Source organism: Typopeltis vanoorti, chromosome 18 (assembly GCF_054136105.1).
Source record: "Typopeltis vanoorti isolate ZY-2024b chromosome 18, IOZ_Tvanoo_1.0, whole genome shotgun sequence".
Classification (NCBI taxonomy): Eukaryota; Metazoa; Arthropoda; class Arachnida; order Uropygi; family Thelyphonidae; genus Typopeltis; species Typopeltis vanoorti.
Genome location: NC_143566.1, coordinates 1,470,026 through 1,497,363, shown reverse-complemented (window position 1 = coordinate 1,497,363; position 27,338 = coordinate 1,470,026). Strand labels below are relative to the sequence as shown.

The following is a 27,338-nucleotide window of genomic DNA, read 5'->3' as shown; positions in this document are numbered from 1 at the left end:
ATAAAAGCGTTTCAAATTTTGTCTTATCTTTTTATAGATATAGATATATATTTCCTTTTCTTTTCTTTTTTTTTAATTGGCTTACCTTTTTGTTATTGTGCTTACGAACATCAGTGCTTTTCTGCCTCTTCTTCTGATTATTTTTATTGTCTAAGTTTATTAACATTTCTTCACTCTTTTAAGTTCTCTGGAAAATTATTACAAAATCTATAATCTGGGAAATTATTACGAAACCACTTGATTTTATAATAATTTCTTTTAATCAGGATATTTCACTCAAATTCACTTATATTATCACCTTCAATGCCTAACATTTCTGCCCACACCAGCGTCTACATTAACTTGTGCTTTGACACTGCCTTGATACGGCAAGTGTTTGGCACTATTTTTAAGTCAATTAAAAAATAATTGAAATAATTCACCACCTTTACAATATATTCAGGGAACATATTATAAAGTTGGTGAAGGTAACCCAGAGGATTGCTGCAATACTGAGAAGGATGCTGACCTGCAGAGCAAAGAGTTATCATTCCATTGTATAAGACCCTGATCAGACCACACTTAGACTATTGTTCTCGAATTTGGTTCCCAGGATTTGAAGGAAATAAATTAACTGTGGAAAGGGTACAGAGGCGGATAACAAGATGGTTTCAGGACTGTACAGTGTCAGTTATGAGTATCAGCTGAGGGAATGTGGAGGAGAGGTGATATGACTTTTAAACTGTTGAGAGGTAGTTACAGGGTTGACACTGGGGGAGTTCTATCACTTGTTGGAACAGCGATGGTCCCCTGTCATCGCTCCTTCCTAGGAGCGATGACAAGGGACCATCGCTGGAAGTTGCAAAAGGAAGCTGTGAGCAAGAGGGTGAGGAGTGGTTTCTTTGCGTGGAGAGTGGTTGAACTGTGGAATGCATTACATGAGGTGAGAGCAAGAATGGTCACAGAGTTCAAAGAGTGGTATGATAGACTTTGTGTTTCCTAGGAAGGATCTCCCATGATGAGTCTTTTGACTCCATGGAGGCCTGAATAATAATAATAATAATTGAATTTGGCTCATGGCCATTCGACACCTAAAAGATGCAGTTTTCAAATTTTGATAGAGCAGAGTTAATCTAAGGTAGTATGACTGCTTAAATGAATTGGTGAGGAAAGGTATCCAAAATCGGTGTTTTTTTACAAGATGGCAGGAAAGATATCCGGAAGACCAATGTTTAGATAGATTGATTCATTCAGAAGTGCCTTAGAAGCACGAAATGTTGGATATGAGAATATTGGAGTGCTGTCAAGTAATAGACTAATTTGGAGGAACATGGTTGATAGGAGATTAATAATAATGTAATTTTAATCCATATAGTGCTGTCATAATAGCCTGAACACTGCTTGAGGGTACATATCAGGAAATTGATACTTTTTATTTACCTTTTTTTTTTTACAGATGGATACTTATAGATGGAGAGCTCTACTACTATTATTTGCAATTTAATTATCTGACCAAGCCTTCTGAATTATGCGATGTTGCCACGGTAAAACTTTTATTCTTCTGTATTTGAGCATTTCAAATATTATCTATTCCATCTTTCTTTCCACATTTCATGGTTTTGATGGTTTTTTTCTACTTCAAGTATTTGTGATTGTGTATTTGTTTTGAATGTTTTCTTCCACATTGCTGCACTGCTAGTTTCATTCGGCAGTCTTTCAAAGTAATTACTACTGACATCTAAAATATCTCTATTTTCAGTTGTCATGTCATCTTTGTGATTGCTGATTCCTTTTACAGCATTCTTTCCATTATTTCCCAGCTTTTTCAATAGTATCCAGAATATCTTGCCACCTTACTGATGTTTATTTTTTCTGTTCTTATTCTTACCAGTCTTCCCATAACTTTTGTTAGCTAGTTGTACACAATGCTTTACTTTCTTACATTTTTCTCTGTATTTTCTCAGAGCACAAGCTGACTTTCGAAGAACTTTTTTTATATACTTTTTTTCTTTTCCTTGACTGACTCTTTGACTCTGTGCATCCACCATGGAGCTCTGAGTTTTCTATTTCGTGAGATTTTTTCTTGAGACAACCTCAAAACTTTCCCCACTGGCTAAATTGATCATTGTTTTCTTTATAGTCTGCTACTGAATCACCAATGTTTGGTTCTGTGTCATTTGTCCTTCAATAAGATTTGCATATGTGAGCATACAGTTCACCTCTGTAAGCTACTCTGTTCCATTTTTAGTCTTCGAAACTAAATGTTCACTTCAGATTTCAAATTCTTTGTACACACATGTGTAAAAACTTTTAAACAAGCATGAAATACCATTACCAACAATAAATGGCATCCATAAATACCATAAAGAAATGCATATCAGTGGCACAGAAGGCTTTGCTACAAAGATTGAGCTCTACCTTGGCTTTTCTCAGTGGATGCATTGCGAAATTTGCCGTATGTATGTACTGAAAAATGCGACCAATTTGTGGACTGTTAGAGATGGAAACATTAATATATGTGAAAAGTGTATTGATAGGTTAGAGCAATTGGAAATGGGATCTAGAGTTGGGACTATAGTAGAAGAGCAAGATTTAGCAAAACTGAGCAGTGAAATGAAACATCTAGAAAATGATATTAAACATCTAAAGAAGAGATTGGCTGATGAGAATGAGAAAGTAGAAGTTAGTATTATAAAGAAAGAGTCAAAGGATAGTCTATATATGCCAGCAAAGGTTGGTCAATTGGTAGAGCCTCTGCTACTAATGGCTCACGCAAAGAGTTAAGCAAATTTCAGCATAGTCGGAAGGGGTTCAATCGTTCGATGCTGTTGGCACACTCTCCATCGATGAGTCTTTGGACTTCCTGGAGGTGTCCATAATAATAATAATAATATATCATATATGATTGTATGGGGACTTGATCATTGGAAGTGCGATGACTAATAAAGTGTGCAAAACATGCTTTCCTGGTGGAATAATTAAAAAAATAATGGATGTGTTGCAGAAATGGAAAGATTAGGCATCAAAATTAGTGGTAGTTGTGGGCCTAAATGACTTAGTTGGGGGGGGGGGGGAGAAAAAGAATGTTGACAGAGATTTCAGGAAGTTGTTGTGGCAGATAAAGAAGTGTTGTTGGAAAAGTCGTAGGCATGTGCCCAGATACAAAAGTAGTGAATTCAGAAGGAGAGCAGAGATAAGAAATAGTAAGATGGCTGAGTTGTGTGATGCAAAGGGAGTTCAATTCATAAATCTGTGGAGTGAATATGAAGGAAAGTTGGAATGGTTTAAAGTTGATGGATTGCATTTTAATGGGTCTGGTGTTAGCATTTAGAAAGGCTACTGTTTTCTGAGAAGGCACAGAGTCAGTGTAGTTAATGATCAGGGTCTACTTGAGAGGCAGGATAGCACAACTAAACAGATTGTATGGCAGGAGGAAGATGGATAGGAGGTTGAAGATGTGGTTGCAGCTGCAGGTGATGGAATATATAAAGGTGAGGATGAGACAGGTAGGAATGGAAATCAGAGTCAGGATCAGGGAAACAGGAGTGAACAGACTGAAGTGAGAAGTCTGGCATAGAAGCTAGAACAGGGGTCTTCAATCTTTCAGACAGTGCTGACCACATTAAAATTTCAATGAAACCCGCAGGCCACTAAACTATACTGCGGTATTTAGAATTGCAAGATGCTTTCCAGATTCAGGAATGCTGTGCATTTGATACTTGACATAAAATCCTATAAAAATAAACAAACTCATCTTTAAGAATGTAGGTAGAAGTCGGGTTCATGATAAGTAAATACAATCAATATTTGAAAAAAGATAATTTAATGAAGAAAACATTCATTTTTTACAATGTCAATGGACAACTTGGCAATGTGTTTCCTTGAGATGTCGATGTTGGCATCAGTGTTAGAAGTCGCTATGTGCAGAGTATTCTTGAGATGTTGGTCCGTAATCTGAGTTCTTGTCTTGGACTTCACATGCTTCATTCTGGAGAAGAACTGCTCACATAAGTATGTGCTTCCTAACAATGCACACATCTTCAAAGCATGCTGGCGAAGATTAGAGAATGCATCCTCAGAAATGTAGTCTTTGTAAAATGTAAGCAAGGGCACAATGAATAATTTTCCTTTCAAAGAAGAGTTGTTTTAGAGTTCAAGCAGCTCCATTTGTACTGAGCCTGGCATTACGGCAGCATTGACACTGAATGGCATTGAAAATAAATCTAATGAACACTGTTAGTTACGAAAATCACTAAATCTCTCTTTGAACTCATTTCGCAACACTGCTAATTTTGTAGCTTATTCATCAAGAGACTAACAGTTGGACTCAGCAAGGAGCTGAAAATGAGTTCAGTCTTTTTTTGCAAGATGTGCCTCCCAAAGTTTGAGCTTGGCCACAAAAGCTTTGATGTGATCAAACAGTGTGCACCAGTTGATCTTTGGATTGTAGCCATGTATTTAGGTCATTCATATGCAACGAGATGTTGGTCACAAAGGCAAAGTCTGTTATCCACTTCGGATCATTAAATTCCGCAGTTGGATTCCCCTTGGTTTGCATGAACTGCTGTATATCACTCCTAAAGTCAAAGACTTTTTTAAGATCCTTCCCTCTTCTCAACCAATGCACATCGCCGTGATCCGCTTCTCACTATTGGGTCAAAAACTTTTGGAATTCACAATGATTCAATCCTCTTGCCCTAATAATGTTGACAACAGTCACAATAACTTTCATGACATTCTCAAATGCAATAGTTTTTGCAGACAAAATCTTTTCGTTCTGGTTCTTTCTGTAGCACTGCAAAACCCTTCGTTCTTTCCCACCATAGCAGGGGCACCATCAGTTACCACACCCTCGAGGTTGGTTAAGCTGAGGTCGAAACACTGAAGCATTTTCTTGGTGGCTTCAAGAATATCAGTGCCCTTCATTGTTCCCTTCATAGGTACGAGCGCTAGCAGTTCTTCTGTCACAGTGAATTGTTGATTAATGCCATGGACAAAGATAGCCAGTTGTGTGCTGTATCCTTCACATCTGTGCTCTCATCTAAAGCAAGTGAATATGACGTAAATTCGGATGACCATTTTTTTAAAGTTCCTTCAATGTCATTGGCAAGTTCTTCGACACGTCGTGCTACAGTTACCCCAGACGAACTCGCTATTTACTCGGTTGTTTAAACACTTCCTTATTATTTGGATACAGAATTTCTCCAGCAGCGATGAGACACTCTTTCACAAACTTGCCGTCCAAGAAGGCTTTTGATTTTTTAGTAATTTTTTCAGCTATTACATAACTTACTTTGATGCACGCTTCGCTCTCTGCCTTTTAAACATACTCTGCTTGCATTTTAAATCAATTTGGAGACCGTTCACTTTGTCCACACGAAGCTGCTCCTGAAGATAATCGAAATTGGACATATGCTTTGTCTCATAGTGTTGATTTATATTGTATTCTTTTGATACTGGCTTATCGTCAATCGGCACAAAAAAGTACAAATTGGTCCACTTTTCATTAAAAACCTGACAAGAATCACTTGATTTATGCTTTTTACTTGTAGACCCCATAGTGATACAAGGTGAACCCAAAAAATGATCCAAAATGGCCATCTAACAGTTTTTATCTGCTGAATATGTCTCACACTAATGAAAAATATCTGGCAATATAAAACCACAATAGGCTATGCCTGACACGACAAACCTGCGTGCACTTATACATGAATATCACACTGTTCACGACTGACTGACTGTGGATGAGATCCTCTTGTATTTATATGAAAATAATGAAGTATCGAGAACCTTCAAGATGTATCTGGAAGGCACTAGACAGTGCACTCGAACAAATTACTGCTTCAGCCATCTACCTGCGATGTTAGTACTAAAGTACTGCTTGGCACTGGTAGATGGCTGAAGAAGCATGTCTATTTAATTTTTATTTTTTATAGGATTTTATATAAAGTATCAAATGCACAGCGTTCCCTGTGAATCTGGAAAGCATCTTACAATTCTAAATATTGCAATATAGCTTAGTGGCCCGTGTGCTTCATTGAAATTATTTTTTATTTAATCGCGTTTTAATGTTAAGTAGTTATTTTTTCAAAATGGCTGGCGGGCCATGCATTGAAGCTAGAATACCCCTGAGCTAGAATATAGAAGGTTGGTGCTGGTAGAATGGCATCAAAGACACAATGATTTGTTATGTTTGTACACAAATGCAAGGAGTGCTCAGGATTTTAAAATTAGGTATTATAAATATGTGATCAGTTAAACGAACCTTCCATGGTGAATCTGCCGACTCCATGGTGAGACTTCTTGTTTCTTCCATCTTCTCTCCATATGAAATTTTCACATGCTTATGTTGAAATATTGTGTTAGTAATGTCTGTGTTATTGTTGCTAGTGATATTTGAATTGATTTTTTCCAATTACATGTGTGTATATATATATATGTCTAGTCATATTTTTCTGCTCTGCTGCTGTTTAGCTCGACAACAAGGAGACTAACTTTTCCTTTTTCTTTGTATCCTCTGTCCTTTTTAATTCCTTGAAAAATTCTTCCACTTCTTTGTTAGTAGATCCTTATGTGGGTTCATACATCCAAATAAATCTCATTGTCCATTTTCCCATTGTAATCATATTCTGCTCTGCTGCTGTTTAGATTTCCAGCAAGGAAACTAACTTTTCCTTTTTCTTGATGGCCTCTGCTTTATCTAATGCCCTGAAAAATTCCTCCACTTCTTCATTAGTTGAACCTTATGTGGGACCACAAGCAGATCTCATTGTCCCGTTTCCCCATTCTGATATTTGCCGACTTCACTCAGCATGATATTGGTTACCATTAAAGAAGATTAACCTCATGAATAATGTAATTATTCTTTTCTTAGATTGTTATTGTACGAGTGTAACATCTTGTATTTGTTGTTTAGGAATATCTCACCATATGTTTTTGTCTTGTTTCAGTAACGCCTATTATGTTGATTTTGTACTTATCCACTTCTTCTGTTCCATTTCTTTTCTTTTGATGCTTGTTATGTTGTTGGTGCCATTCTTTAACTCTGCTGATGTTGAGATTTGTTCCAGTAGCTGACTTTTTCTGTTCTACCTAGTTCCTTGATGTAAACAACAGAGGTCTTGTTTAACTGGTTGACTCCCCAGTCACTATGAAATTCCATCAAGTTGTGCCATAATTTTATTTTGGTTTAAGCTTATAAGAATACAGTCTGGTCAATCTGTATCCCAACTCAATCCCAAATTTCTAGCCCATCCTCGATGTTCAGTATCTAGATAGATACCTAGATGGAATTCACCCATTAGAAGGTGTCAGAAGCCCTGACTGGTTCCCTGCATTCTTTAAGAGACTATGTGGTGAAAGTTTCATCCCAGTTTTCTAAATGTGGTCAGCACTCTTCAGTACTCTCCAGCCCGATTTCACCTTCCTGTCCTTTCAGAAATTTCTTATATTCCTCAATTTTTATTCCTGACAGTATATCAACCTTAGGCAACCAGTCTTCACGTATACCAGTTATGTTTGAATATTCTGATTCAGTTGCTGCCACAAACTGAGTCCTCTTACTTCTGATACTCCTTTCAGTAGTATACAAGCATAATAAACCCACTTTTTTATGCTCATCCCACCAACATCTTCCCTCACTCTTGTTGCTACAGTAAATCTCCTTGCAGGTTTTTGCACAGAGTTGTGAAAGATTGGAATACATTGCTTGAGAGTATGATGTCTGCGAGAATTTGAATGTGTTTAAGACAATATATGATGAGCTGTGTGTAAAAAGTTCAAAGAAAAAAATTCAACTGGTTGGCATTGATCCACTAGATGTACAATCTTATTTTGGGAGAGGGGGATTTCTATTAAAATATATATATATATATATATATATATATATATATATATATATATATATATATGTGTGTGTGTGTGTGTGTGTGTGTGTGTAAATAAGTTTTTTTTTGCCTTGGGAATAATGTATATTAGGGTTACCAATTTATAAACTTTGTTATTTTACTCCTAATTCCAAGTAAGCAAACAGTTTAGCTGAAACGTAGTTCAAGTCTAAAGGTGGTGCAACACCAGGGCAACTCATTGTAAAGGTGGGTAAAGCTCTGATCACTATTCTTAGTATTTTCCATAATGTAAAGCACATCTCACTAAGAGATGTATACTGCAATACATTATGGGTGGGGTCACTACCCAGACCAGTTTCAACCTTTTTTGAGGTCTCCTCAGTGAGTAGCTAGACCCTAAATACCAAGGTTTTAGTAATACAGATCCTTATCAACTTGACCTATGCAAAATATATTTTGCATAGGTCATATATTTAGAATAATCTATATAGGTTATAGGTCATATATTTTGAATAATCTCTGGAGGAGATATAGATGTAAATAAGTTTTTTTTACTTGGTTTTCTGTTTCTCATTTGCTTTGTTCTCTGACCAGGTTGTTTCTTGTGGGGAAATATCTGAGATTCTAGTATGCAAAAACACTGTCATCTTCAAATGTGACTGCCAAATACCTTCTGTTGAAAATGCTCACATAAGTATTCTCTGCATTGTGATTGGGATTAAATCCTGAATCTTTAAATTCACATAGCATTATTTCATTTATACTACTCTAGATATACAAATATCAAATTACACATAATTAGAAACTTTGTTTTGTGCTTTATATTGCATATTAATTTTACATGCCTGTAATTTTATTTTTTCATCATAAATCAGGATTAGCATATTTTTTTTGTGAAAATATTGTCTACATTTAAATTTACTTAACAGGAGTACCACTTTTTAATATTTTACAGAAGCCATATGCTTCAGGCAGATTCAGAAGAAATGTACAATTTGTGGATATCAGCCATGCAAGCAGGTATAGATGCTGCTCTGCATCAGAATGTGTTAGCAGAAGATATGAATGAAGTATGTTCAGAGTAATTTTATGTGTTTTTGATTAAAAACAGTTTGAGTGAGCTGAAGTTTAATTCTTATGACTGTTTCTCAAATTCTATATTACTTGAATCAACAATATTCCCTAGACTTCTGAAATCTGCTTTTTTGGTTTTCTTGTTTGTTTGCTTTATGGCTAACAAAGCAAGACCAATATATAATGTTAATCAGTTGTATGCATTCTTTTTGCTTGGTTACCTGTTTGTAGGAAGGAAAAATAAGAATTTCCGGAGAAAACAGCCCTGCCATATCTGCAGCCATGTAAGTGTTTCATTCAATGTAAATACTATGGGATTAGATGCAATATCAGCTTGGGATTTGTAAGAATGTGCAGGGGACCTGGTAATGTCCCTGACTAGGCTCTCTAATTTAAGTCTCAGCTCTAGTAGAACTCCATGGGAGCAGAATGATGGCAAAAAATTTCCTTGCATAAAGAGGTTCTAAGACTGCCGTACCAATTTATTGACAATCAGTATCTCCATGGTGGTAAAATTTCTGGAAAAATTTATCAAAAAAGAGATTTCTAGAATGGATAGATACTGTATGAGGGACAACATGGCTTTGTGAAGTATCTGTCATGCCTTAGTAATTTACTAACTCTTTATAATAGAGTAACAGTTGAGTTGGATAAAGGAAATGGCTAAGTGATAATTCTGCTGGAATTTGCAAAGGCATCTGACAGAATATTACATGGAACTCTGTTACGCAAATTAGAACAAATGAGGATGGATATGACACTGGTTATGTCAATAAGAAAGTGGCTGCTGGCCAGATAACACAGTGGTGTATGGAGGGGCACAATCAGTGGTGAGCTATAAGGGACTCACCCGAGCCCTTTGTTAAATTTTTCTCAAATTTGCAAGTCCCTTGTTCTTATTGTGTAGTTTTTTATTTTTTCAAAAAAAAACAAACATAATTTTTTGAAATATATTAAGCAACAAACTCATATGGTAACCTAACAAAGTGATTTTATTAAATAAAATATTATAGCTACTGTTACTACCATTTTACAAATAAGAATTCACTTTTGGTAATCACATATAAATAAATAGGACTATAAAATAATGCCCCTTGATTGGTACTGTTGATTATCACTTGAAGAATAAAAACAAAAGAGAAATATAACATATTTCAATATTATTGTGTTTAGATAGTATTTATTATTTATATATTGTTTGTCATAAAAACTTCGCAAACAAAACAAAATTTATTTAAGTTAAGGGATATTACATCCCATATTGTTTCGGCATGAAACTCTTTGAGTTTCTTATTCGGCTAAGAAACAATATGGGATGTAATATCCCTTAACTTAAATAAGTTCATGTCGCCGAATTGAAGCCTTTAGCTCTTCATATAATTAGTAAAACAAATTTATTTTGCTTATAAAAAATGCAGACTATTTGCATATGTGAGATTATAAAAGATTTTATTCTTATTATATTTTGATAGTTAAAAAATGTTTTTCTTATGTAACATAACACAGATGATTGTGTGCAAATATTTCATGTTTAGATCATGAAATATTTGTTTAAAAATGATAGCCTTTACAGGTTGATTGTTCCCTGATACTTTTTGATTGGGGTGGTACCACTAAAATACAAAGGAATTGCCCCAGGGTCGAGCCAAAACCAATGTGGCAAAGTCTTTGAAATCTCACTTCTCTTAAAGCATTAGGAATATTTATATTTTTATGCTGCGCCACCTAAGCCATTAGATTAAGTTAAACATGTCTTAATCAAGAAGTGATCTCAAACTTGTACTATAATGACTACAGATTTGCAGTCATGACCTATAACATAATCTGTTTTCTCCCGCTTAGATTTCGTATCTTTTTGCAAGTGGTGCATCGGATTCTAATACTCAGACACTCGGATTAAAGATAGCAAAGGTTTATTTGACACATTAATACAATTTACAATACAAAGAAACTCAATCCAAAACTTCAGTGTTAATCAGAGAAAATTATAGGTATCCTTATTAAGTAAGGACATCAAGAACACCATCAATATGTTATTTCACAAACTGACAAAACTTGACTGTAATATTCACATTAATCTTCATGTCATATCACATTACTCAGACTAAACCTTCTTAATACTTTCAAAAACATACACGTTAGTTTAACCGTATAGGAGTTACCTCACTATGTGTTCTAATATTAAGGTACTACAGTCCTTAATTATATGAAAGTCCTCAATCCTCAATTTCCCTTAATCTCATTTATAACATTTTAATTTTCTTATACACATTATATAGACAAAAATTTTTCAACGTTACCATACACACTGGTTCTTCATACTTGTTCCTTCAACTTCTGACTGCCGTTCTCTGATCGATCTCCCTTCCGATTCATTCAGTCGGTGCTATGGCATGGATTTCTCCGGTCAACGGTAAGTCCACACAGTCCCAGCATAACTAGCCCACTCCAGATATAACGATGGCATAAGGCGATTCTGCTTCCGTGAGGCCTGTTGCCTAGATGCTGAGCCCTTTCCATGGATTGCCCGTCAGTCGAATGGAGATGTGTTCTTTCATCATACGATTAGGAGTGCGTGATCCTTCCAGCTTGTAAGTGGCATATCCTATTACCGCCCTCGGAATTCCTAGAGAACTCTTCGCTGATCCTTCATCTGAGCACTCCTGGACAGAGACGCTCCTCTGTGCAACCGTCTACCCACCAGAATACACGAGACTGCCAGCCAAGAGAGAAGAGAAAAAAAAGCCTCACCCAATGTGTATAATTTCTCCCACGTGGGTCTCGTTTTGTATCATTTGTTTTTTCTGTCCACTCGTTTCTGCACGTGCCACGGGCGCGCGACTGCCTGGGGGCAACCCTTCTTTCCGTCAACACTTTGAACTTTTGTTCACAGCAGCTTAATACAAGTCATACTCTACAAGACATTGTATTACCAATTCTAACAAAATATTATTAATTTATAATGTATCACTGGCATTATACAATCAAGTAAGTATTCCTTCCTTGAAATATTCACAATCCTTTTTCTTTATATTATGTAATATGTATTTTATCAGTTGCATACAGCACCTACCTAGAAGCAAGCATGTTCCCTACGAGGTTTTCCTTGTTAAACAATGATAAAATTAGAATTCTTTTTACGATCTCAATTTATCAAAGTTTAACACTGTATTAATAAGTTTTTGTGTGAAATACGGCTTTTTTTTTTTTTTTTTTTTTTTTTTTTTTTTTTTTTTTTTTGCTCGACGATGCGAGCCCTTTGTTAAAATTTCCATAGCTCACCACTGGGCACAATCAATGCAAAAACAGGTGACTAGTGGTGTGCCTCAAGTTTTTCAGTATCACTACTATTTAATTTGTACATAAATGATATAGAAAATATCTTGAAAGGAAATATTCAGTTGTTTGCTGATGATGTGAAATTAACAAATTAATTAACTTGATTAATTCACAATTAGCATAATTGTTATTTAATCAAGGCAATGTGGAGAGCTTGCCAGACAATATAAATAGGCTGTCAGTATGAGCAAAATATAATATATGTCAGTTTAGTGTGAAGAAATCTCAAGTTATGCATTTTGGGATAAACAGATTACAAACTGTGTCCCACTTTGATGGAACTGTACTCCAGGAAATAGATGAAGTTAGAGATTTAGGGATGTTGATAGACAGAGAATTAAAGTTTAGAGGACATATTGCTAAGGTTGAAAAATTAGCTTTTATAAGATTACTTGGCTGTTTAAGAACACATAATGAAGTTGCTGTTTCACTTTCTAAGATCTTGATATATTGATATCTGAATTACTGTACTCAGATCTGGTCTCCTGGGTTTCTTGATGATGAGGAAGCAGTGGAAAAGATTATGAGGCAACAACCAAGATGATGAGTGGTCTGTGGAATGTTCCTTATGAGGATAGATTGAGGGTGTGTGGATTGCACAAGTTGGGTGATAGGAGAAAAAGAGGGGATATGATAGAAAGATGGTTCAGTTGCTTAAAGGATTTTATAGGATTGATGCAGGGGAAATGTTTCAGCACTTGGCTAGAGGGGGCCAGAACAAGAGGTCATCCCTGGAAGTTGAATAAAGGTGTGGTTAGTAAGGGTGTGAGGACTAGATTTTTTGCTTGGAGAATTGTGAATGAGTGGAATGGGTTGCCAGGGTCAGTTGCAAATGCTTTTTCAGTTTAAGGGGTTCAAAAAGAGGTGTGATAGATTGTGTGGATAGCTTGGGTCTCCTATGATGAGTTTTCAGATGCCATGGATGTGCCATCCAATAATAATATTAATAATTAATACTGACTACTCTGCTGGGACTCCTTTCGCTGTTTTGCTGGCCTGGTTGGCCGAGTGGTGAGCGTATCCGCTCTTCAGTGAAATGGCTGCGGGTTCGAATCCTGCCATGGATTATCAGTGAAAATACTAGTGGTGCGATGGGTGGTAGATGCTGTTGGTGTAGATGATGATGGTTCATTGCTGTTTGTTGATTGATTGGTGGAGAAGGAGAGTTGCAGAGCAATGCCCTCCCTCAATGAGTCCTGGGATTCCCTTGAAGTGTCACATAATAATAATAATAATATTATTGTATGGGCATCTCCTGGGAACAGAAAACTCATAGTTTTACAATAATCATTATTTGCCAAATATTTATTGTACATTGTACTTGTTCTTATACTCATTCTTAGAGAGGGTATGCACTACTATGCATTCACCATGGTAATGAGTGCCATTACTACAAGGTGAATGCATGGTAGTGAGTACAGTTACCATGTACTCACTATCTGCATTTACCATGGTAGTAGTGGTACTCACTACCATGGTGAATGCATGATAGTGAATGCATAACTACCATGCATTCACCATGACGTAAGGGAAAAATATCTAGTTTCTTGTGCATCTTTTCTCTCCTTTCATTGGTGTTGCAAAACACCTTTTGGAACACCCACACAAATTTCTGTCCTATTTAGTTTGCTTGTTAATCACTCAAATTCTGTAATCCACAAGCATCCACAAGCAGGAAGATCAGTTAACATCGGCCTGGAAGAACATGAAAAATACATTTGCTACTATTACTATGGTAAATCAGGACTGGCAGAACATGCTTTGGATACTCCTTCACGCAGGATTAAATGGAAGAAAACAAATGTGCTATTTAGGAGTCATTACAAATCTGAAAGATTATTTGTTGAGTCAGCAATGGCTTTGAAGAATTCTCCCAACCTTAACAAATATGGTTGCATTAATTTGCCAAAAATTTGGGAGACTGTTATCCTAAGAGAAACTCCCGCATAGCTGTTTTTTTTTTTTTTTTTGTTAGAGGGCACCAAGAAATAGGACTTTAGATCTTTTGTCCATTGCAATTGTATTGTTTCACTCACTCACTGTCGCATGTACAAGTGTGTTGTGCTCTGATGATGCTGAGTTGAAATTTAGCAAAATATAAGTAGTTAATAAAACATCTCTTTGATAAAATTGTTTGGTGTTGTTAATACCTTTAAAAAATAAGTCATGAGCAGTCTTTAAAAAATAAGTCATCTTTTTTAACTGTCCCATGAAATACAGGACAGTCTGATAAAATTTGCAACAATATTTCTCAAACCTGGCTGCACCCCTTTGAAAAGTGCCATTACTTTGAGGTGACCTCAAATCCTCCACCCTTATTCATCATAGATAATATTTTTCACAATTATAACCATATCCTCATATGATTCATGTGCTACTGGATTGGAGGGATACTCTATTTATACCGTGTGTAGAAGCAATGCATTTAACCTGATCTTTGCATCTTTAAACAACCACTATTTCTGTAAATCATGTTCTCTTCCCAGCATTTCTCTTAATCTGTTAACATCCTTGCAAAACCAGAACACAAAAAAAAAAATAAATAAATAAAAATTCATCATTTTGATAGAAAAATTATTGTGAAACCAAAATTGAATCTCAATTTTGAATGATTTACAGTGGAAATAGAGCCTAATACTACTGAAATAACTTCCATTTGCACAAAATAAATTTTATGTTCAGAACATGCTTTTCCTTGGTACATGATTATATTGTCAGTCATCACTTAGTGTTAACTAGGATAAAAATGAATATTACATTAATAAACAATATGCAAGAAAGTTTTAAAAACAATTAAACTTGAGTAGCTTTTACGGTGAACTGTAAACTCAGCTATACAAACATTATTGAAGAAAAAATGAAACATTTCAAAAACAAGAACAACTGTCTCAGTTTCAAACTCTGAAGAAAACATGGATTGATTTAGCTATGGGGACATGATGAGGTTGTCTGATGTGTCCTGTCAGGTGTCTTCTCCCTCCAGGAGATCGACTACTATGTGTCTCCACCATGTCCTCTCTGCTGTATTCCTCATATGAGGGTTAAGTCCATTCTTCTATATTTTTCATCCACTCCAATCTTTGTCTTCCTCTCCTTCTCTTTCCCTCAACAGTTCCTTCGAGGCATCTGTAAGGATAGAAAAATAAGAACATTGTGGATACAAGCAGTTAAAGAAGCAGTCCTGGAAAAGAGGAAAGCATAGTTGGAAGTTTATTTTGCACTTGGTTATACTATAATAAATTTGGTTTAATCCTTTATCCAACTGTAAGCAAACAAAGTTTGCGCCTGAAAATATCTTCAGGACTGAAGTAAGGTGCAACTCGCAGCAAAGGTGGACCAAGCTCTCATCACTTCTTGTCTCAGTATCTCCCATAATGCAAAGCACATCTCCTTGCAGACATGTATACTGCTATGCATTAAGGGAAGGGCCACTGCCCAGACCGGTTTCGACCTTTATTGAGGTCTCGTCAGTGGGAGGCAGACCCAGAGCAGTGATACTAAGGCAAAAGCAATGGAGAGATCATATTTACCTATAAGAGTTGCCAACCGGTACCACCTTATTATTAAATTACTCTGGATTTAGAGAAAGATGTTGGAAGTTTATTTTGCATTTGGTTATACTATAATAAATTTGGTTTAATCCTTTATTCAAGTGTAAGCAAACAAAGTTTGCGCCTGAAAATATCTTCAGGACTGAGGTAAGGTGGTGCATCCCTAGGCAACTCGCAGCAAAGATGGACCAAGCTCTCATCATATAGGTAAATATGACCTCTCCATTGCTTTTGCCTTAGTATCACCACTCTGGGTCTGCCTCCCACTGACGAGACCTCTATAAAGGTCTAAACCGGTCTGGGCAGTGGCCCTTCCCTTAATGCATAGCAGTATGCATGTCTGCAAGGAGACGTGTTTTGCATTATGGGAGATACTGAGACAAGGAGTGATGAGAGCTTGGTCCACCTTTGCTGCGAGTTGCCTAGGAATGCACCACCTTACTTCAGTCCTGAAGATATTTTCAGGAGCAAACTTTGTTTGCTTACACTTGGATAAAGGATTAAACCAAATTTATTATAGGAAAGCATAGTGAAAAAGTCCTAGCAAATATCTCAGCAGATGCCATAAAAGTATACAAAGAAAAATCTAAGAGAGCAAAGCTCAATGTAGCTAAACAAAAGCGTTTGGTAACAACACAGTAAATAAATATCAGAAAGACAGCAAAAAAAAAAAAAAAAAAAAAATTATTAAAAAAATGCTTAAAAATGGAAGAAAGATTACTGAAAAAGGAATTAGATGTTCTGGACTACTGGAATAATTACTTTGAAAAACTGCTAATTGATAATAGCAGTAATAGCAAGATGATAAAAAAAAAAACATTCAACAGTAATACAATTAGGAGTACATATCAAAACTTGATGTAGAAAGAGCAATCAAATTCTTGAAATATAGAAAGGCAGCTGGAATAGGTGATAAGCGACCAGAAATGCTTAAATATGGAAGTATGAAAGTTTTGCAATGGCTACATAGCATAATTCAGAAGACCTGTGTTGGATTCTGAATGAAGAGAAATTAAAGTTATTGATATTTCTTTTAGAATCCAACATAATCATAAGCAAGACTTGAAAATATTGTTTGTCTCTTGCTTAAACTGTGTTACTCATATAATTGCCCTGAATTTTGTTTATTACTAAATGAAGGCGTGATCTTAAGTAACTATAATATTTTTTTAATTTTCATTACTGTATGTAAAGGTATAAATTTATGTAATGCTTCTGTTTATGTTTTGTTTTGGCTGTTGCCATGGAGACAGAGTTAAAATTAGATAGTGCGAGCTTAGAACGTGAGCTATGGTATTCGACAGGATAAAGAATTAATATGAGGTAAAGGTGAGAACCGATTTTGGCGGGAAGAAGAGTGGAGGTATATAAGCGAAAAGCGATAGTATACGAGAGGGGGAAGCATTCACGACAGTACGGAGAAGAGGGAAGGAGGGAGCACTCATGGCAGCACGGAGTAAAGCAAGGGGCTGCAGTGTCAGGAATTGTGGTGCTGTAATTAGATTAAGAAGGGACCAGGAAATGAGTTTATAGGCAGCACAGAGTTAAGTAAGGGGCTGCAGTATCAAGAATTGTAGTGCTGTAATTTGATTAATTACAGCAGTAATTGGACCGGGAAATTAATAAGCAATTCTGAATAATTCTACTGAGTTCTAGAATTATTACGTATTCCAATGTCGTTTTAAAGAAGGATAGTGCAAAGCTGAATTTATTGTATAGAAGTGAATATGAAATAAGCATTTTGCCTTATACAAGTGCATCAAGACTTGTGAAGCGCGATGATTAATAATTCAGTTATCATAAAGAAGAACTCTTTTGAATAGTGTGGCTTCAGAGTGATAAGTAAATATAGTTTTAAAATGTGCCTACAGTGAATCTGATGTGCAAAGGATTTAACCCGGTAAGAACAGTCCTATTTTTTTGTATTTCTGAGTGAAGATATAAGAGTTAGCTCCTCTTGTTATATCCCAACATTAACTGTGGCGTTTTGCTGAGATTAGCCAAAGTTAGAAGCTTGAAAGTGTCCCCCCCCCCCCCCCCCCGAAGTGCTAACTGCCTCATAGCAGAAATTAAGTGTTTGTTGACTAAGTGATAAATTAAAGAGTACAACTGTTAAAATATTTACTGAGAGATTCTGTAATATTGAACTGTGTGAACCATTTTAATTATTAGGAAAACTATAGATTTAATAACTAAATGTCTAATGTCTAAATCTATGTGAGTGTTATGACCAGTTGAACTAAGTTATTTGTATTATCTTGTTTTCAGAATTAAGCTTATGTACTTGTCATATAACCATGCATTAAATGTTTTGTTTATTTGATTTCAATTTTGTCTGTGCCTGATTCTCTTTCATTGCACTGTTCATAAAGATATTGGACCTTGCAGAAGCCTTATATGTTAATTTTAAACTTGGCCTGTTTGAATAATGAGATTACTTAAATTAGTTGATGATTGATTCTACTATTTTGCATAGACTAATCTGAATATGGGATGGCGCAGTATAAATATAAATTTCTCTATTTTTTGATTAGTAATCAACCAACAATTAATTAATTTAATTAAGAACAACGTTCCAACAAGATGGCGGATTCAAAGCTAGGATGGGCGACATAGAAGATCAAATTCCAGTTGATTGGAGTACAGCCTCGCATAGTTCCCATCTATAAAAAAAAAAAAAAAAAAAAGGAGGGAATAAAACTGAATGTGAAAATTATTATTACACCCTCCATGGAGTTGGCAGATTCATTGTTCGAGGTTCATTGAACTGTGCAAACAATCGCACTGAATTTTAAAATCCTTAACACTCCCTGCATTAATAACATATTCTGGTAATGGAGAACTGACAGTTCTCCGTGTAAAAGATCTACTCCTCACATCCTCTTTTTACCATACTCTTACACAACTTCCAGTGATGGCCTCTGGTTCTTCTCCTCTTCCTTCTACTCTAAAATCTACTTAAACTTAAATGTCTCTATCATATCACCTCTTTTCTTCCTATCTACTAAACTCTGCAATCCACATTCTTTCAACCTCTCTGCGTAGCCACATTTCAGAGTCCTGATATTGTCTTAGTTTCTCTTCTCTGGACCCTCTCCAGTGTTTCTACACCACATTGTAAACCAGGTGACCAAATCTGAGCATAATAGTTTACGTGTGGTCTTGTAATTTCTATTGTGTTGGGGTTGTGCGTTCTTTATTCTCTTTGACTGCACTCTTTGTTATACTACATACATCCACTACCCTGCTTTGTCCTTGTTTTTTTTACTTAATTATCATTAATGGTCAGCTGCCTAAAGCTATGAACTGTTGCCATATATTTATTTCTCGTGCTCTATCGTCTAACAAATTTATTTCTTTAATGACTGCGCCAGTTAGACTATATGTTGAGAACAAGAGTATAATAACTTGAACTAAAGACAAAGCACATGTCAATTATTTTCCCCCTCGCTTATATTATCCTTACTTTAACTTAGTTGTGGCTTAACTCTTAAATCATATTAACTCCTATCTTATTCAGGTTCGATTATATTAGGGATAGTGCATTGACAGAAATCAGTCCAGTATGTTGGTTGTTTACAAACCATTTAATTAAGACAAATGGAATTATTTACATAGCAATACAGTATATACACAAAGTCATGGCAGCATTCTGGCTACTCTCAGTTCTTTCTACTTTAAACTTAATTCTACTCTAACTTACAATTCAGCATGACATTGCTTGAATATAGGACATACTTATGATAAGCCTAAATCACCTTTATCATACGTTATTTCATAAACATATACTCTTATTCAATACTTCAACTACTCACAATATTTGTTCAGCAGACAGTCTCTCACAACAAATTCTTGTACATACGTAAGTCTCATCTTTGTCTTTGTTTCCTTTTACCAGCACATTCATCTTTCCCGCCAAATTTCTTCCTTGTTCGAGTAGTAGACTGTATCCATCCTCATTGGATTCTTAATATAGCAGCGATGTGCAGTTACTCTATTCCACAACGACGTGCCACATTTCTGTGGCACGTCATTGTGGAAGAGAGTAACAGTGATCCAGGTAGATGACTAGGAGCTCACGACGCTTCTTTTTTTATTTTTCCAACAGCAATTCTTGCTGCTGCCGAAGACTTAGGCAAGAAAAGTCCTGAAAGAAACCTAAGACAAAATGATGCTTCTCCTTAACTTCTGACAGCAACTCTTGGCGTTACAGGGATTTTGGAAAGTGAAGGCCAAAAAAAAATCCTAAGACAATTTTCTTCTTGGACGAACTGTCCTTTTATGGGCCTGAACCTCCAATGTGTGAATGCTCACATCTCTCGAAACTGATCACTTGTTTGCTTTCGGATATGCTGATGTCACTCTTCGTGCATCTTCGATTTCTTTACCCGTGGCAACTATGGTCACGTATTGACCTCTGGACATGATGACGTCAATTTTCGTGGGTCTCTGAAAATTTCCATTCATGGCAATTCTCAGAAGTTTCTCACTAATCTTAGCATTATCTTCTTGACTTAACATTATTTAGTAGCTTTACTTGATGATGTCATTCACCTCAATGCAATATTTTTACATAAAGGAATATTTAACAATTTTCTGATTACATTCTCCTAAAAAAAATAAAAATAAAAACGTAAAACTGAACATAAGTTATGAAGTCACTTTATTGTGAGAGATTTTACAGTCTGATCAGTGCTTTATACAGTCACACAACTACCCCCTTATTCCTACGTGTTTGAGTACTTCTTATCATAGTGACATTACAATGTGCAGTTTTTGCAACACTTGCATATGCCCTCTAAACTTTAGTCTAACCATCCCTCCCAAAAGTGGAATCTCATCCACTTCCTGCAGTACACAGCCTTATATTTCTGCACTCCAAAATCCAACACTCCTTGCATTTATTAATATTAAAACTACAGCCACGTTCCTTTGTCCAAATCACAAGTCTGTTCAAATTTTCCTAAAGGGAATTAATATTGGAGTGCTACTTATAATTCTGCCCAATCAGCAAACAATTGTAGATCCCCAATCAGTCCACATGATATATTATTTACAAACAAGTTAAACAGCAGGGACCAAAGAAGAGAACCCTGGGGCATGAAACTGGTTACCCTCCTTTTTTTGAGACACTGCTCCATCATATACAACTTGCTGGTATCATTCAGAGAGAGAATCTCCAATTCATCTAAACTTCAGTCTAATCAATATACTATCTATTTCCATTGTTAGCAGCTTGTACTCGAACTTATCCAACAATAAATCTGCTTATACACAATGTCCAAGAATATCACTGTATGTGATTCTCCCTTATCTAACACACTCATCACCTTGTCATAAAATGCAAGTAAATTGCTAAAAGAAGACCTACCTGTTACAATTTTTAATACAGAGGAATAGTAATTAGAAAAGAATTTCTCTAATAAGTGTTCCAGGTAAGATTTATGCAAGCAATACTTGAGAAGAAGCTGGGAAAATTTGTGGAAGAGAAACATGGATGAAACATTCTAGGTTTCAGTCCAAATATGTCAAATTTTCTCTTTATAACAAAAGTTGAGAAATCAATGTAAAAAGGATCAGTATAGGTTTTGCTGGCAAGTAACAGATGAATCCAGGGGGAAATTGTTATTAGGAGATTAGTAATCTTCTTTCACTACGCGTTATTGCCGCTTCCTATGCAGGGTCCGCGTGTTACTTAGATGCCACTTCTTGTTAGTACCACTCCCAGCCGACCTGTCGCCTAGTCTGCCACTGGGGGGGGGGATTAGTAATATTGTAAGCTAAATCATGTAGGGTTGTCATAGTCTGCACATTTCTTGAGGTTACAGAAACTGATAATGAAAATGATGACATGATTAATAGTGAAATGTACTCACTCATGATTAGATGCCTGCTGGACACTTCTATGACATATTTCCCTCACTATTATGAAATAAAGAATGTTTAGCATATGTAATACACGTAGATTTATTTGCCACTGTATATTTCATCATTGTTTCAAAGATGTCATCTGGGAGATAATCAAAGAGTTCAATAAAACACGTTTATAATTGATGTGACAAAACATGCCTCAGTCACACCTAAGTAAACACGAAAACACACTCTTAGAGTTCAAAGGAAAAATTGTGAATAGTTAGTATGTATAGATAATTCTATACAGAAGTTACACAAATAATTCATAAAAAGAAAAAAGAAAAGAAAGCAAACAAGAACAGTTAATTGTGATTGCTTCCCAGAACTCTGAAATAGATATTCACTCAGAGCATTGAGATCAAAAAATGCTATAAGTTTCACATATTTCAAGGATCATATTTACATCTACCTGATGGCAGTATATTTGTTTTGATTCCAGAGAATGCTGTGGCTGGTGTTGATTGCATAGCAAGTAGGTCCAAACTTATCAGATTCTAAAAAATTGATGGCTGTTGTTAGATTGTACTTTGGGGTGTTAATGTTACTCAATTCTTAATGTGTCTTATAACTACTTTCTCTGTGGTCAGGGATTGTAAGGTTTCCCTGGGTAACAAACCACTAACAAATTTATATTTATACTGCACCAGTTAGAGTTATTATACCTTAGATATGTTTGGGGGCTCTCAAAAATGCTGCAGTCATGGCCCCTTCTCTTTCTTATTTGGTTATATCTTTCCTTCCCCTTTATCACGGTTCGTGGTTTAGTGAGTGGCAAATGTCGGTCTCAAACACAAATTTTATACCAGGATTTCAAATGACAAAACATAAAGTTTTATTTTACACTAATAAAATTACATTAAACATGAAATGATTAATTCTTCTGCTATCTTTATTAGATTAAACCACATTCAAACAATATCACATGAAAATCTCACATATTAACACATTTATCATTTTCTAAGAAAGGCATGCACTTTGAAAATTAATACAAATTTATCTAGACAAAATCTCAGGGAAAAAGAGCTAAGGTAACATTTGCATACTAGATTGAGCAAGAATCGCTTGACATGGCTCTTCGGACTACCAGTCCAATGTTCCTAAAGTTACTCTGACAAATAAATTTAGTTTCGGTTTTCCTTTTAGCAGCACTGCTTAACATGTTTTCCGTCAGCGCTCTCACTTAACTTTAGAAGGGACAAAATTGCCTTACCATTTCTGGCTGCTCACTGTTTCACTGAATCACCATGTGTGAGTCACATTGTGCATCCTGGTAGGATCCTTGTTCACACTGCAGATTCTTTTCCTTCCCATCTCATGGATTCACGTGCACTGAAATTTCACTGTTAGCTGGGAACATCTGAGGTGCTTGTCTGGGATTTCTGGATCCTTCAAGGGGAAACATCACAGTTCGGGTTTCACTTAGACCCGAGCTTTCCCTTTCTAGTTGGGGATCATCCTCACTTCCTACCTCCTTTTCTTTCCCGCCTTTTTCTTCCAAGGAACTTACATTCACGGTCGCATCAAATTGCTTCATTGCGAACCCATGAGAGAGCTCCTCTCAGAGAGTTAGCTAATCCTTGCTTGTAAGGTTCCAATGTGGGCTTGTCAAGGTCATGCCCTTTAGGCTCTTAGTCATCACGTTTTCTTTGTTTGCTGTAGCTTACACATACCATTCCTTTATTTCAATTTATACACATTATTTTCCTTCATTAAAATTACACATTAAATATTTCACAATCTTTCCCTTTCAATAATTAATTAGATATACACTTAATAATTAGATACACACTCAATACACAATTATATGATACACTTTACACTCAATATACAATTATATATTACTTTACTTTACACCCCCCCCCCTTCCTTATTTCTTTCCAATACAATTTTGACCAGCAGTACAGGTATTTTCTCTGGTTTAAAGCTCCTTTCATTGTTAGATCATGAATGAGTGTCTGTCTAGTAAAGGCAGGTCTCATTCACGATCTAACACTGTATTTGTGTACCTGAATTATAATTTTAGCTGAACAACCTAACTGTCCAAACTAATAAAATTAATAGGAACAAGTTAATGAATAAACACTAGGCAGGAAAGAACAGAAGGAAGAATTGATCCTTGTTGATATTAGAAAGGAATACAACACTTCCAAGATGGTTTGAAGGTGGTGCATGTAAACTTGCAAAGAACCTGTGCTGTATTTTCTGATGTTCCTTTAATGCAAGGTATTGTGACAATTTTAACATATGATTGCAGTCTGACTGGGGAGTGATATATATCACTGGTGGCTAGTTATCTCCATTAATAATTATAATAACTTTATTTTGTTTAGTTCTTTTCATTAGAAAGTAATTAATAGCTGATCAAATGTGCTTAGTACAGGAGTTTTTATAATGGATATATCTGTCAGTATAGGAAAGTTTTCAATAAACAGACAGTTGAAAACCATCTGGAAAAGCTCCTGTTAGATTCGCATTCAGTAGTGAATTTGACATGGAAGTACATGAAGTTTATTTTATGTTTGAATATCATTGAATAAGTAGTTGAGAACATTTTCACAATTTGATCTCCTTTTTAACCAAGCTTGATATTTTTTTTCACAAAATTAATTCATTTCTCCTGAGAATTAAATTTTCTCTTGGAATAGAAAACAGTAAGCATCTTTATTTGACATTTTTTCCGAAGACAACCTGATGCAGTCTTCAGTTTCAGAGTACACGAAGTAAATAGGCACTGAAGGTGCATTGATGCTTGTCTTCATCATCCATCTCAGAAGTCAGGCATTAGCATTAGTGTATCATGTACACATCTTATAATTAACAGACTCTCTTCTAAAACCAGAACCATCTTTTATTAAAGCTACTTTCATCTTTAATGGTTAAAAACCCCGATATCATTATGAAATTAATAGACAACTATGGCTTTCACTTGGTTCATGTTGAACAGTTTTTTTTAAAATTTATGTTAAATGTTTGTCTGAAAAGTTCACCAGATTTCTCTGCCAAATAAATCTTCGAGTCTTCTTCTGTCTGGCTCAAGCTAGGCACACTTTTGTAATCTCAAAAATGGTAAATTTCCTCCTGTTTCCTATCCAGATGTGTACAGAATTCCTTGCCCATACATTCTCTTGTATTATGGGCTGCTTTGGAGCCTTGAAAAGATAAACTTATACAAGTACATTTAGAAGAGTACCAAGATTTCATTCAGTTTCATGATTATCATCTAAAGCCTTCAGATATCTGCCATAATTCCATCCATTCCTGGTCTTTTCCTGGTCTCACTTTCCTAATTACATTTGTTACTTCCCAGGTAATTCCGAAATTTTCTTGCGATGGCTTATCCATTCTATCATGATTGTAGAGTTCCTTTGAATACTCTACCCATCTATCCCTTATTTTGTCTTTCTCCGTTAGGATGTTTCCATTGGTATCTTCAATGCAATGAGAGCCTGTCCTTTTCCAGGATTTGCTATTTAGCTCCCTAACTTTTTCATGAAGTTCTCTGGTTTTGTGTTTTTTGTTCAAAAACTCAATTTCCTTGCATTTGTTGAGCCATAGTTCTTTTGCAATCCTACATTCTTTCCTGATCCCCCTGTTTAAGTTCTTGTAGTCAGAACGATTTTTGTGTTTCTTTCTTTCATTCATCATTTTCAGTATCTTGTCATTCATCCAGGGTTTACTCATCTTCTCAAATTTGGAAATTATTTTACTGCCTTTTTTATGCCCTCATTAAATTTCTGCCATCTATCCTCAATCTCATCTTTAGTGTATGGATACTTGGTGAAATTAGTAACGTTAACAGCAGTGGATTTTGCCAGTTCCTTTAAAAATTTATCTTGTATTTCTTGATTTTTAAGGAAGCCAAGATCATATTTTTCTATGTTTGTAGGTTTTGTTGTTTTCTTTAATTTTATTACTGCTTTAATAACCACAGGGTTGTAGTCTGATCCAATATTAGCCCCAAGTATGTGTTGGCTTGTAAGATGTTATTCTGGAATATTTTTTTAATCATTATGTAGTCAATCTGGTTCCTATAGCTGTCTCCAGGGCTTTTCCATGTATAAAGTCTTTTAGGAGGTTGGCTAAACAAAGTATTTGCTATTATCAGATCGTTTTCTTCACAGAACTGCATTGATCTTTCTCCTCTTGAATTTCTTTATCCCAGGCCTTGGTTTCCCATGCAGAAAGAGATCTTTTATGAGCCTACTTTAGTATTTAGATCTCCCATAATGATAGTTATGTCATCTGATTTTGTATTGTTAAGTGCATTTTGAACCTTCATAGAAATGTTCTATGTCTTCATCAGGAGCATATATTTGGACGATAAAAATATTAAAAGGTTGAGCTGCAATTTTTAATGCAATTGCCCTGTCACGTATGGGCCAAAATCCAAGTAAGGATTGGGTAATCCTTTTTTTTTAGTACAAATGCTACTCCATTCCTGTGACTGTCTCTGCATGATTATATAATTGAATGACTCTTTCTGTTTGTTTTTCCACTATTAGTTTATTTGACTTCACTTATACCAGCAATGTCAATTTTCATTGCTTCAAGTTCTTGTATAAGGTTATCTAACTTCCCAGCTTCATATAAGGTCCTTACATTCCAAGTTGCAAGCCCTAAAAGAAGATTCTTGGTTTTCAGACATGAAGGATCAGGAGATACCCTCCCCAGAGGGTTTAAGATATCTTCTCCATATGCTATTTGCATATATGTGTCTTACATTCCCCAGTTTCTTTCTCTTCTTCCTTGTAATGTTTCCAAGAGACAAAAGTTGCAGAGGGCCCAACCTTGTCTCTGTTGCTTAAATCTAACATGGTTATCTGTTTCATGATTTACTAGGAAGGTTATGTGGTGAGGTTCCTGTCTCTTCCACTGTGATTGGCCACATCTCTTTTTGTCTCAGTGTGTGTCTGGACTATGTCACATAGTCTGCTGTCATGCCTTCATTACCATTGTCAAATTAAGTTTTTTTCATCTGTTAACTCTGCCAATCCAATCTTCAAGTGTAACAAGGAGGAGACATTCTCCTTCACTACATCATAAAATGCTGATATCCTCACTTAGTTTTGCATGCCAGTCAAGGCATGGTCCCAGGATGTGGCTGTTGGTGTGCACTACACTACTTGGAACCATAAGTGAGAGTTGCATGAGCAGTGGGAACCAATTCCACCCAGCCACCAAATATTTTGATGCGACTGAGCAGGCAGAGGTGCTACCCCTATTACCCATACCTCACACCCCATATATGGTTCAGTATGACAGATTGGTTGCTGTTGGGTGAGACATCTTGAAATAAGTCTGTTGACCTACATGAAGCTTTCTTAATAATAATGAAAATTAGAATGATGATAATAAATTTGACATACATAGACATGACTGAATGTGTGATCAGCTCAATCGTGTTCAGGAAATAAAAAAAAATCATCACGTGTTTTTTTTTCCTATGGAAAACAGATTTTGGAACTTCACTATAGGATTAATATCAGAAAAGTGTCAAGTTGATACATTTCACAAAGACATTATATGAAAAAAAAAATCAAAGAATATGAGTTCCCTTCCCCTTGACGAAGGGAGGGAGGGAGCTCAAGAATCAGTATCAAGAATCAATATCAGTATCATAGTCACCACGTAAGTA

At 35.7% G+C, this 27,338-nt stretch overlaps 1 protein-coding gene across 2 annotated transcripts in view; it reads left to right on the top strand.

Moving 5' to 3' along the window:
• Positions 1 to 27,338, top strand: part of CenB1A (Centaurin beta 1A) — a 627,189-nt gene that overhangs the window by 337,619 nt on the left and 262,232 nt on the right. For both annotated transcript variants that reach the window (XM_090408048.1, XM_090408046.1), the window contains one exon: positions 8,782 to 8,896. In XM_090408048.1, the coding sequence (XP_090264174.1) occupies positions 8,782 to 8,896 (115 nt within the window). The remainder of the gene's footprint in view (positions 1 to 8,781; positions 8,897 to 27,338) is intronic.